Raw genomic sequence first — 13,238 nt, 5'->3', positions numbered from 1 at the left:
TTTTCTTTCTTTCTTAAATTCTATACCTGAGTCAACGGATGGATCATATATCTGTGTTGAATACACACAAGTGATTTGAGCTACAACAACTTAGGTCCTTCGTTGCCAAAGCCTGGATCCAACCCATTTCTCCTGAAAGTAAAATTATGGAGTAACAATAAAAACTCAAGAGAGATTAGATTGAGTTACTATTGGAAATCTTTTTTCCAAATATAATTGTTATAGGGGTGAGGTATTTTCTCTTGGCTTGCTGATAATCAGAAATTGCCAGAAAAATTGACTATAAGCAGGACCCTTAAATGAAAAATTGCTTTCCCTGCATTAAAAATTATTGATTGAGCCCTCCAAAAACATCTCCAGCTGATTTTCAAACATATAAAATGTTCGTTTCTATGGTAGGTGTGAGATTAATAGAAACACAAATTAGAAAACGCCATCACTAAAATAATAAAGGGAAATTACCAGCTATGTCCATTTATAAGTTGCTCATTACAAAAATTGGTCAATTGATAAAATATTACTAAAAATTAGCCAATTAGTTATTTGTAGCAAAAAAAAATATCAAATTTTTGCTTTGTTTTGAGTGGGTGTTATTAAAATAGATTTGGCACAACTTAAGGAGCTTGAATCTCAGCTTTGAGATGATTTGGTGAAGTTTTGAGGTGGTTCGAATTTAGTAAAAGCTGAACATGAAAAAAAATGATATGTGTATCACATATGTATCATATTTGTATCAATTGTGTATCACATGTATATCCATGTATACCTGTGTGTATGATACATGCGTGATACATGTTTTATACATGTGTCGCAGAAGACTTTTTTGAACTCGATCTAATTACGAATTTTGATACAAAACCAATCCAAATCACCTCCAATCTTCCTCAAATTTTGTATATTGACTAATCTATATAATTTCAATGAATTTCAACTATACCCATTGAAAAAGTTCCTATTTTGTTTAGATTTTTGGAATATTGTATAGATTTTTGTATTTCATCACCTTATTTGCTACCCCGTCCATGAAATTTCCTTTCCGTCTTGTATTTAATGTTGCTAATCACGCTTAAAAATATGGAAGGTGATTTTTGCATGTGATTCTTTGAGAGAAAGAACCCTATTATTTGGTTTTTCAATTTTTGTTGGCTAGTTTTGGTAAGTCTATGACTAATGGTTAGAGGTTGGTAAGTTGAGATTTATTAGGGACATTTGTGTAAGTTTCCCAATAATAAATAAAGCTATTCAGCTTTGACTATATGACAAGCTGTCCTTTTAGAGAAGTTTGAATTGTAAACAAGATCATGGTCTCCATTATATCCTTCAACACAAGAAATGTGGAGCACACTTGGAGTAAATTCCTCATATTTTCTTAAAATACTAAAGGTAGGACCAGTGACTAGGAGATCACGGGTTCGAGCAGTGGAACCGGCCTCTTATAGAAATGCAGGGTAAGGCTGCGTACAATAGACCCTTGTGGTCCGGCCCTTCCCCGGAATCGCGCATAGCGGGAACTTAGTGCACCGGACTAAAGGTAGTGCCTATATGGATTGCTGCAGAAAGTCAACCTAAGACTAACAGAAGGCAAAAAGAAAAACAAAGAAAAGGTTTATCAACATGGCCAAATGAATTGCCTTAATTATCTTATCTTATTGCATTTGACTATTCTTCAAATATATGGCAATAGAAATAGAAGATTATTAACATGATATATATCCTCAAAAAGACAATTTCCAGACAGAAATTAATACAGTTAGCAATTTTTTTCCTGAATATGTATGTAACAAGGCCTCTTTCTTACTACCAAAAGAATCCAGATGCTCTTTCATTACCTCCTGAAGGTCCAAATTCAGGTTACTTAGTGATTCAAGATGAGGAATCTGAAACTTATTGTTGTTTTGGACTTTGTAAAAATTATGATGTCATGGACCTGCCTTTCCCTCAGAACAAGAAGCTGACTGTTCGATACCAAAGGACCGATGCAATGAACTCTCGTACTCGTAGTGATGATCAAAACATGAGAATTCAAAGGGATGATGTAATGTTCATTCCAGTTCTTAATAAGCCATTGTCTTCCAATCACTATTATGCTATGAAGCCTCATGGAAAACACAAGGGGTATGTTATTGTATTTGCACATTTAATCTTGTATGATAGAAGGGGAGCCTTGGCGTAACTGGTAAAGTTGCTGTCGTGTGACCAGGAGGTCACGGATTCGAGCCGTGGAAACAGCCTCTTGCAGAAACGTAGGGTAAGGTTGCGTACAAATAGACCCTTGTGGTCTAGCCCTGGGCTGCCCTTTTTAATCTTGTATGATAGTTTAATTATGTGTATCAAATACATAAATATGATCTTCTGATTCTTGATTGCAAAATTTAGAAGAAAACAACTTAACAAAGTTCAGCCTTAGTATTGTGTCTTTGCCTTTAATTAATTGGAGTGCACAGCAATTGATTCTGGCAAAACTCATTTTCTGGTTTATTTCTTTGCCTGGATAAAAACCAAGGTAATGAATCTTATGTTTGGTTTTCATATTGAGCGAGTGAAATTTTTTATGTGCCTATTGTTGAAAAGTCTCAACATTAGGAGTTCTCTAGAATTTTTCTTTGAGTATATATTAGAAGACTCGTGAGTGATTTGCTGTATCTTGTTAGTAGGACATCATTTTGCTATTTCTAACAGAGTATCGATGGAAATCTACTCCGAGGACATCGCCTTCTGTACGGTGCACGAACCAGTTTTGGACATTCAAATCTCCATCTTTTATTTTTTGTTGTTGCATCTCCATCTCGCTGCTGTTACTGCTTGTCGCCTCAGCTTCTTTTCATCTTTTCTTTAGCCGAGTATCTATCAGAAATAACCTCTCTTCTCTCGCAGGGTAGGGCTAAGATCTGCGTACATACTGTCCTCCCCAGACCCCACTTGTGGGAATTTACTGGGTTTGTTGTTGTTGTTGTTGCATCTTATTCCATTACTAAGGGAATTTACCTGAGTATCCATGGAAATCTACTCTGAGGACCCCCTGTACAGTGCATCGAACCATTTTTAACATTCAAATCTCCATCTTCTATTTTTTGTTGTTGCATCTTATTCCATTTTTCTTTAGCCGAGGGTCTATCGGAAACAACATCTCTGCCCTCGTAGGGTAAGGGTAACTGGTAAGGTTTGTGTATACACTACCCTCCCAAGACCTGACTTGTGGAAATTCACTTGGTTTTTTTTCTGCTGTTGTTGCATCTTATTCCGTTATTAAGAGTTGTTCTAACTAATACTTCCACATATACTAATATTTTCCTTCATCTTACAATTTCTGAATCGCCTTTTCGCAGACAAGCATTTACTTGTTCAAAGGAGGAAGACAAGCAAACATGCTGTTTCTGTAAATGTATACGAGACGTTAAACCGAAGCCATTAGATCCAGAGGAGGTATATCAGCAGTTTCAGATTTGTCCATATGATACAGGTTGCAGTGCCAAAGGTAACTTTTTCGCTAAGTCTCTTGCACCGGATGGATTCCCACCGCACTTTCTAAGGCGAAAAGGTTGGCATCTTTGTGCTAAAACTCCTAAAAATTATGAATTAAATGATGATGCTTTAGGCCTCAATGCGGAATTGAGGCAACAACTTCCAGAATTCAATTTCACACCATCTTGTAAAAGTTCTGAAGTTGTTGTTGTAGGGAAATGGTATTGTCCTTTCATGTTTATCAAAGATGGAATAGTATTACTTAAAGAACAAATGAAGAGATCAATGTTCTATGAAATGACACTTGAGCAAAGGTGGGAGCAATTTTTCACTTGTCAAAATGATTACATTAATGAAGGGAATTCAGTACTTGTTGATGTTGCACTTGACACTGAAGTTGTCCTAATTGCTGGAACTAAAGCAACATGGGACGATAACAATGTCGTCGAACGAGTAATATGGTTTAGAAGCTATGATAAAGATGGAAATGAAGTGACAAGTGTGGGATTGAGAGAAGAAATAGTTCAAAGAATGAAGTGGGAACAAGAACGAGGTGGATGGAAAAATCAAGGGAGGATTAAACAAGTTGAACAGTACAGAGAAAATAGTAGTAGATGGAGAAGATTCAGTTGTTATGTGTTGGTTGAGAGGTTTGTGTTGAGGAGAATGGATAGAAGTCTGGTGATGATTTATGATTTCAAGCACATTGATAAAGTTAAGAGCTTATGGGAGTGACTGTATGATACCACATTGTAGCTGATGAATGATGTTACTGACTTAGAGGCGGACCCAAGATTTGAAGGTCGCGGGTACACTTTTTGGTTCAACCAAAATGTACTTTGTATATAGGGTGCCGAATATTAATATATCACTATTCTCTAAAGACATACATGAATTTTTGTCGAATTTTACGGGTGCCGGTGACCCCTCTACCTAGCATAGGTTGCCTCTTACTGTATGCATGTGTGGCAATTGGCTCTAGGGAGTCAAAAATTGATAAAGGGTTTAAGTTATACACAACAATGTAATGAATTTTATTTTATTTTTGGTTGCGGCTGTTCTCTGGATCCTGAATGAGGGATGCTTTGTGCACCGAGTTGCTTTTTGTTTTACTTCAGGGGATTGAGCTATGAATTGGTAAAACTTTATGAGATAATCTTTGTATTCAAACTGCTGTCAATCAGCTAACCAACAAATTGTTTGTCTGTAGTTATAGTTTTTGCTCAAAATGAATTTCCTAATATAAACAATTAGAGAGATTGTTACCACAATTATCAAGAGAGACTTCTTTCTTTATTCCAGTTCTTAACCATCCATACTTTTCCAATCTCTATGTGCAAAAAAGATTTTTTTTTTCATTGTGGAAAGTTTATTAATGCAATCTTAATTATCACCTTAGTATATCCATGGATGGTCGAAATAATTTGATTCTACGAGGACTACGTCCAAAGCTATTTGATTCAAACATGCTGTATTAGCTGCTAGTAGGGGTGTACATGGATCGGGTTGATTCGGTTTTTATCAAAACCAATCAAACCAACTACATCGGATTGGATTGGTTCGGTTTTGCCGGTTTTTCGGGTTTCTCGGATTTTTTTGTTACATGAATGTTATTTCAATCTTACTTCGTTAAAGTTATAAATAAAGTTTTGATAAGTGAATATATATTTAGTAAAAAAAAAATTGACAAACATATGATCTATTAAAATATTCTTATATGACAACTTTTTTTAGTAACACATAATAGTTATTTTCTTAGTTTGTCTAATAATAAATTTTCGTTGATGTACGCTTCCAAATGTTAACCAAATTAAAAATTAAGCATAAAATCAATGTGAAATCTAAATAATTATATGTTCTATTTAATTTTAAAATTATTGAATTACCATTTCAAATTCGAAAAAGGTATAAGAATTTAACAAATTTTGACATATGAATGTGAAAGAACAAAGAGATTGACGCATTTCAATAACACTTGATAAGAAAGTGACGATAAAACTCATTATTTAACGTAAATAAATATGGATGCACTTCATAGTTCTATTAAATATTACATCCCATGAGAGAATCCCAAATATTTCTAGATATTTTTTAAAGAAAATTCTATATAAAATCTTAAACGCATATATAAAAATTATATTTTATATTTCGGGTTGGTTCGGGGTTTTTTACTCAATACCAAATCAAATCAAATCAAACCTAATCGGATTCTTTAATCGGTTTGATTTGACTTTTCGATTGGGTGCGGTTTTCCGATTCAGTTTGAACACCCGTTGCAGTTAGAATTCTTTTTGATGTGAAAGGGCCAAAATAGTTCTTTTTCTATTTGCCAAGTCTTCTAATTCTTTATTTGGTAGCCAAAGCCATTAATGACGAAATCTGCTCTATTTCTGCCAAAAACCCTGCCTTGCAAAAGCGCCTATTCCTTCAAGTAATTATACTTCAATTAAGAAAATATCCAACCTTAAATTCCTAGGTTATAATTAGGTGATTCTTAAGGAAAATAGTACCGCATTTAAGTAGAAACGGAGATAGTAAGCCTCTCATTTCTGAAATGAGAATCCGCTCAAGTCAAGTTACTTTAGTAAAAAAAATTCGTTTAGGCACCTGAAACCCTATGAAATCTGTGGTAGAAAATCACAATATATACACAAAATGCAGCTGTAAATTGAGTTAAAACGTAGCAAAATGCCTTTAATGTTATAATCCTCCTACTTATTTCACCAAACTTATTACATTCTGCAAATGGCTTCCACTAAAATTTGGTTCACATAAAATATATATACAGCAAATGAATCTGATACCCTACTTTACTGCAGACCAACACTTCCTTAAGCTGAGAACTAACCTTATTGTTCATCCATTGTACTTGACAAGCATCTCAAATTTTCTGGAATAATCCAAAATTCAATGTCTGAGCAAAATTTAGCTCCCAGTTTGAAAGAAGTTAATTTTCATTGTGCCAAATGCGAAAGACACAAGGATAGGGCAGCCCGGTGCACAAAGCATCTCGCGTTCACACAGTGTCCAGCAAAGGACCGCACCCTAAGGCATATGATGTAGGCAGCCTACCCTGATGCAACCATTAGTGGTTGATTCCACGGCTTGGACCCGTGACATATAACTCATACGAAGACAACTTTACCGTTGCTCCAAGGTCCCCCTTCAAGATCTTGATAAAAAAGATATCTTCATCAGAAGCAATGTTGGTGTTTCAACAGTAGTTAGTTTTGTATAGAATGATTCCATATGGTCACAACAAAGAGCTAATATTCACATTGCAAGTGCTAAACAGGGAACTAAATTTGACATCAAGTTTTAATCAACAGTCAAAGGATACAACAATTTCCAATCAGTAAGGAATTGGAAAAAGATGTTTTCTTCCATTGAAAGAGAGAATCACCTAGTCAATTCGAGAGAACTGCACAAGTGAAACCATCGTTCACAAGCTTGATAATGGCATCTCGAAACCTATAATAATCCTCGATTGTGTTGTAAACTTGATGGGAGATCCTAGCATAACCTGTTATCGAATTTACCTCCCCTTCCAATGGCGCCCTGTAATATATCGGAACCTCAACCTTGAACGAAACCCTCAAATGAGTCCTCAACTTTAAAGCATCCGAATCACTAGAAATCTCTAAACAGGCAGGCATTCCCACCATGGCCATACTCGAACACATTTCTGGTGGCGTCCCCAATTTTGTCCCCCACGCCTTCACCAACATCTCCGCCATTTCAACAACCTTATCATGATTCCTTCTCCTTATCCCCTCAATTCCGCCTTCAAACCTGTTCACAAACTCCATTACCTCCGGAATAACCAATTGTGCACTATAATCCCTCGTCCCTATCCAAGCACTCTCGATTGGCAACCCGTTCCCATACTCATTCGATACCACAGGATGATGCAAATCCAATACCTTATCCGATTTCTTACAATACAAAAACGCTGCGGAAGGCGGAGAGAAAAACCATTTATGCAAATTACTAGTATAAAAATCAGCTCCAATATCACCTACATCAACTTCAACATTTCCAATAGCATGAGCACCATCAACAAAAATAATATCAACGCCTTCATCTCTACACATCTTAACAAGTTCCTTAACAGGTATAACAACACTAGGCATAGAAGTAATATGATCAATTACAGCTAACCTAATTTTCCCTCCATTAATTTTCCCCATTTTAAGAGCTTTATCAAATTCAGTAATAATTTCTTCATTCGACAATAACGGAAAAGGTAACTGGACCTCAATTACCTTGCCACCGGCGCGTGCAACATACGCCTGAACGGATTTTTTAACTGAACCATAAGCGTAATGGAGCATAACGGCGGCATCACCGGGTTGAAAATTGGAAGTAAAGAAAGACCAAGTGACGTGTTGGAGGACGATTGCGGCGGCTGTAGTGGCGTTATCGACGATGGAGATTTCGTCAACATCTTCGGCGTTGACTAAGGATTGGATTAAGGTACGAGATTTAAGCATGGAGGGTTTCAAGGTGTTGAAGTAGAAGTAATCGGGTTGTTTAAGGAATTGGAGTTGCCATTGTTGTTGGGCAGAGATTATTGATAACGGGCATGATCCGAAGCTGCCATTGTTGATTCGGGCTACAGTGAGGTCGTGGTGTGAGAACTCTGCCTCAATTTCGGTTCCGGTTATGGGTTTAGATTCGGGTTTTGAGGTGGTTGTTGGGCCATTTTCATGGCGGAGTTTAGGGGAAGAAGACATGGTTGGAACTCAGAAATTTCAGCTAAAGCGACGACTTTATTAGAGTTCAATGAGAAAAAAATAGTAGTAATAAATTAGTGTATTTGATTTGGTTGTGGGAGACAGTGTTTTAGAAAATGCTTGTATGACATGGGAACAGGCAACCATTAATGGAAGAAGACAAAACTTGTAAGTATAATAGCTTATCTTAAATCACTACCTAGCGGAGATAAGATTAAGGAGGTCTAAAGTTATGATTTCCCCTATGGTCGGAATCATGAGCACTCTGACTGTCGTAATTCTCTCCCGAGTAATTACCATAATTTACTAGACATATTCTCCCGAATTACGCTAGCTGGCATTAAGTACGGCTCACTCGGATCGCACCAAGATTTTGTTATCCCTAATCCCACCTTTAAACCCTCCGTATTGATCCTTCATATACGTTAGGAGTGATGTTGTCCAACAACTACCTAAATATGCACTCTCTCCCGAGTAATACACACTAAATAGGGCTCATTCGATTGAGAGCTCTTCAACAAACCACAATAATAACGTAGTTGAACAAAGAGAAAATACTACAGCAAATCTATATTAACGTAACAGGAAAATCATCCTTCAAGAGGTTCCATCAAAACCCTAGATAACAAATTAGCTATTCATAATAGTATGCAAAACTACAATACAAGAATTCATAACCAATAATGGAAAATAGGAAGAAAGAAGTGAAAAACTCATAGAAGAATTCTCCGCCTTGCTCCTAGTGTGTTCTTACCTCCTTTGGTCGAATCTCCGATCTCCACAACGGCTCTGCGCTCTCCCTAGGTCTAAATTGTATCCAAACTCGATCTCCCCTTCAAAAGTGGCGTTTTATGTCTATTTATATGTGTAGGAAAAGACCTAAACGTGTAAGCTAAGTCCTAGTCAAACCAGGAGACGAATAAGGTCTTCTAAACTTGGACTGGACCTAGCCTTAGGCTGGCCCGCCAGGCTAAAGCCTGGTTTAGCCTAGCCTTAGGCTGGCCTCACCAGGCTAAAGCCTGGTTGAACCGGCTTTTGCCTGACCTCTCCTTTTCACTGTTCTCGCGCGCACTTTCAACGTTTAAGTATCCATTTTGCTCTACTTTCATCTCCAATTCACCTACACATAAAATAGACTCTATTACGCGCAAATAAAGTATAATTTATCATCAAAGCATGTAAAATGCAAGGCACATATTGTACGAAACTATGGAATTATAGCCACACATCAATACCCCACATTTAAATATTGCTCTTCCTCGAGCAATCAAACTACACTTATAGACACGACCTTTTTAAGCAATTCTCCTAACTCATCACACCAAGAATCTTTAAAATTGACTAAGCACAAGGGTGTAACGTCTCCACCTCAAGATTTGACTCGCAAGTACCATGCATTATTCACCACTCACTCACTTACTCTAATCATAGAGGTCAATGACATTACCTTTCTTTCATAAATCAAGTGCCCTCACAATACAAAAGAGAGTAGTTCCACACACACAATAAAATTTACGAGCAATTAGGAACTCAAGATACTCTTAGAAATAACATTCAAATGCTACAAAAGATGCACCATAGGCTTGCCCGTAGTGTACTACTCTACTAATCGAACTCATTCAGTCTAGGATCAAGTAGGACTTCATTTGGTTGTAATGTAGGCTGCGGGACGGGTAGAATACATTTAGATATAAGAGTGACTACATCTCCCTAAGCACTTTAATACATATACTTTAACATTCAAGCCCATACTTATGTCAAACCATAACTCCACCTTCACATCAATATATATTAACTCCATACTTCTTTAAGCACACTTACATCAAGAGTCACCACTTAGCAAGGAATATTTTTTTTCCACAACAATACATCTTTTTTCCAATTCAAGTGGCTCTTATTTTTTTGTCAACACAGTGCACCGTTCTCCTTATTTCATTAGCTCTACTCAAAAGCCAAACCAACCGCCCAACACTTTAACTTTTACAAATTATTACAATTCAAGTGCTCATAAGAGGTGAAAAGGTTCAAATCGATGGTTAATTCAAACAGAGGTGTACGACTTGTAATGTGGTTGCCAAAGAAACAGGATTACAGGCTCAAAGGGGTTAACTACGTTACATAACAATTAGGCGGGTAAAATATACATATCCGGTTCAACATAGAAACGCCTATATCACTTCCAAGACTGAACAAAACTACTATTTCGCTTTGCAAACACACGGGGCATGTTCTAGACATCAAATGCAATGCATAGAATACAACAAACCTCACACGCACATGGCACATGACTCACTCAAGATTGGGTCATCAAGACACTCTAGTCAAAGCAGTTAAGCAAATTAAGGTCATACAATTTAAGGTACTTCTGAAAGAGTCAAAAATTGAGCCTAAGTATCACAACGAAAGTACTAACTATTCTCAAGGCATAACAAATTTAAGAGATATCACTGCAATTCTATTCATCTCACACTAGCTCCTACTCCTAAAAAAGATAAAACTAACTACACCCGGTTCAAACAAAACCCTTGGAAAAGAACCGCGGCACAAAAAAAACCAAGGGAGAATTACTACACTACCTACAAAGAAAATCTTCTTTTTTGTTTAGACTTAAATCCCTCAAGAAAATTGTCTAATAGATCCTTCGTCGGGGATAGTCCAAACTTATTTTAAAACAAAAGCATTATTCAATTAAACTAACACAACTAAAATAGCATAGAAAGTCACCCAGACAATCTCCTCATCCCATACTTCAAATTGTGCATTGTCCCCAATGCACACCATAATTAATAAGAGGGTAGAAGAAACTCCCTGTTAGACCAAAGTTCGATGCAATAGTAGCTCATGGGGTACTCAGACTTCTCCAGGCTTGGTCCTTCATGCGGGTACCTCACACTTAGTTCCAACCATTTGGTTTGTTGTTGCATCATTCCAATAGCTTTGCTTTCCATGCTCCTAGAAAATCAAAAATCGACACTACAAAAATAATACAATTAACAAAAATCTATAATAAAAATAAAATAAAATAAAATAAAAGAAAGCAGTAAAGCTGGGTTGCCTCCCAACAAGCGCTTGATTTAATGTCGCGGCACGACGCGAATCACTTTCTGCCTCCACTTTGAACTTATGAATTGGACCCCCAATTTGGCATCAAGTTTTCGGCTATGCTCCAGGGGTGGAGGAACAAATTTAACTGGCCCAAGAAACCAATGTAGCATTCTGCACTTCTTGGCCTTTACATGAGGTGTGTAATCCTGATTTTCTGGCAAGAAAAATTCCAGAATGTAGGCACCTCGTTCCTCATCCCTTGACTCCTCAAGTGGCTCAGAGGACTCTATTTCCATATCATCATCCAGACACAATGTGAAAAAATGCTTGGAGTGTGGACCAATGCGCTCAACTACATGAACATTGGGATTGTCAACATCCTCAGTATCAATGACACTAGAGTCAACTAAATATGTATCCTTAATGTCCTTGGTTGACTCTAGTATTTCTTCTACAACATCGGCATCCTCAAAATCTAGTTCGATTGATTGTTGGTGTTCTACTCTGGCCTTCTCCACTAGCATCTCCTCGTATTTTTTTAAATCCTCCAGTATAATGGCAATTTCTGCAGCCAATTCATGCTCATATTGGCTACTATCCACAATGTCAATTTTTTGCGCTTTACAATGATCAATTAATTTATTCACTTGAGCCTCCAAGTTGTGAATAGTTGCCTCTTGCATATGTATATGCCGTGGTTTATCATCATATTACTCTATATGACACTTTAACATATCTTTGATCCTCTTTAGCTCAGCTTCCCTAGGTTCTTTGTTCCGGTTATCCTCACAAAAAAAAAAAAGAAGAACCATCAAAATAAGGGATTGGGGGAAGATAAGAATTATAAGCACAACCAAGAAAGTGACCATCTTGACCACCACACATATCACACATATTCCAAACATAAGATTGAGTTGGTGCACACAACTCGCTTTGGGAATATTTTGACAGTTTTGTAATGGGTGGTTTCCTTCACAATATGCACGAGGAGGATTAAAAAGTAGAATCCAAGATGCAATGTTTTTAAAATTAACAAATAAACCAAAAATAAAATAAAAATAAAATACAAAAAAATAAAAATAAAAGTTCAAACATGAAACCTAGCAATATGTACACCTACAGCTACACCGTTAGTTCCCCGGCAACGACGCCAAAATTTGATCACGCCCAACTATGCCTTATAAAAAGGACTAAGCGGTCATTGCAAATATAATCCGGTTTACAAGTCCGGAGTCGAATCCCACAGAGAACTAAGGCTTAACTGTAGTTGTTCAATATCGCTAAGAAACATAAGTCCAATAATTTCCTAATTATAAAGATTATAATATTTATTTTTATCTAATTAACTAACAAATACTAGAAAACAGTAAAACTATCAATTAACAAGGACATGGATTGGAGACAAGATTAAGGAGGTCTAGAGTTATGATTTCCCCTGTTGTCGGAATCCTTTCCGCTACGTTTTCTATAAATTTGCCTAAGTCTTCTCTACCGATCATGAGCCCTCTGAGTGTCATAATTCTCTCCCGAGTAACTACCACAATTTACTAGACATATTCTCCCGAATCATGCTAGCTGGCATTAAGTACGGCTCACTCGGATCGCACCAAAGTTTCGTTATCCCTGATCCCACCTTTAAACCCTTTGTATTGATCCCTCATATACGTTAGGAGTGATGTTATTCAACAACTACCTAAATATGCACTCTCTCCCGAGTAATACACACTAAATAGGCACAGTCGATTGAGAGCACTTCAACCTACCACAATAATAACGTAGTTGAATAAATAGAGAAAATACTACGGCAAATATATATTAACGTAACAAGAAAATCATCCTCCAATAGGTTCCATCAAAATCCTAGATAACAAATTAGCTATTCATAATAGTATGCATAATTACAATACTAGAATTCATAACCAATAATGGAAATAGGAAGAAGGAAGTGAAAAACTCGTAGAAGAATTCTTCGCCTTGCTCCTAGTGTGTTATTGC

General features: G+C 36.8%; 2 protein-coding genes across 2 annotated transcripts; one reads left to right on the top strand and one right to left on the bottom strand.

Annotated features, from left to right (window-relative positions):
• LOC109243360 lies at positions 1,688 to 4,679 on the top strand. Its single transcript, XM_019410314.1, has 2 exons — positions 1,688 to 2,115; positions 3,327 to 4,679. Exons 1-2 carry the CDS (start codon positions 1,703 to 1,705, stop codon positions 4,195 to 4,197), a joined length of 1,284 nt encoding a protein of 427 aa, XP_019265859.1. The 5' UTR covers positions 1,688 to 1,702; the 3' UTR covers positions 4,198 to 4,679.
• LOC109243283 (probable L-cysteine desulfhydrase, chloroplastic) lies at positions 6,108 to 8,328 on the bottom strand. Its single transcript, XM_019410219.1, has 2 exons — positions 6,866 to 8,328; positions 6,108 to 6,634 (listed from the first exon to the last, which is right to left on the bottom strand). The coding sequence occupies exon 1, from the start codon at positions 8,196 to 8,198 to the stop codon at positions 6,870 to 6,872; it is 1,329 nt and encodes a 442-aa protein (XP_019265764.1). The 5' UTR covers positions 8,199 to 8,328; the 3' UTR covers positions 6,108 to 6,634; positions 6,866 to 6,869.

The sequence above is a fragment of the Nicotiana attenuata genome, chromosome 1 (genome assembly GCF_001879085.1).
Source record: "Nicotiana attenuata strain UT chromosome 1, NIATTr2, whole genome shotgun sequence".
NCBI lineage: Eukaryota > Viridiplantae > Streptophyta > Magnoliopsida > Solanales > Solanaceae > Nicotiana > Nicotiana attenuata.
This window is presented reverse-complemented; position numbering and strand designations above follow the sequence as displayed.

Bases quoted from the DNA above. Each gene is read 5' to 3' on its own strand.
- LOC109243283 (XM_019410219.1), bottom strand. From the start codon at position 8,198: ATGTCTTCTTCCCCTAAACTCCGCCATGAAAATGGCCCAACAACCACC.
- LOC109243360 (XM_019410314.1), top strand. From the start codon at position 1,703: ATGATATATATCCTCAAAAAGACAATTTCCAGACAGAAATTAATACAG. The intron at 2,116-3,326 runs GTATGTTATTGT...GCCTTTTCGCAG, and splicing joins CCTCATGGAAAACACAAGGG to ACAAGCATTTACTTGTTCAA.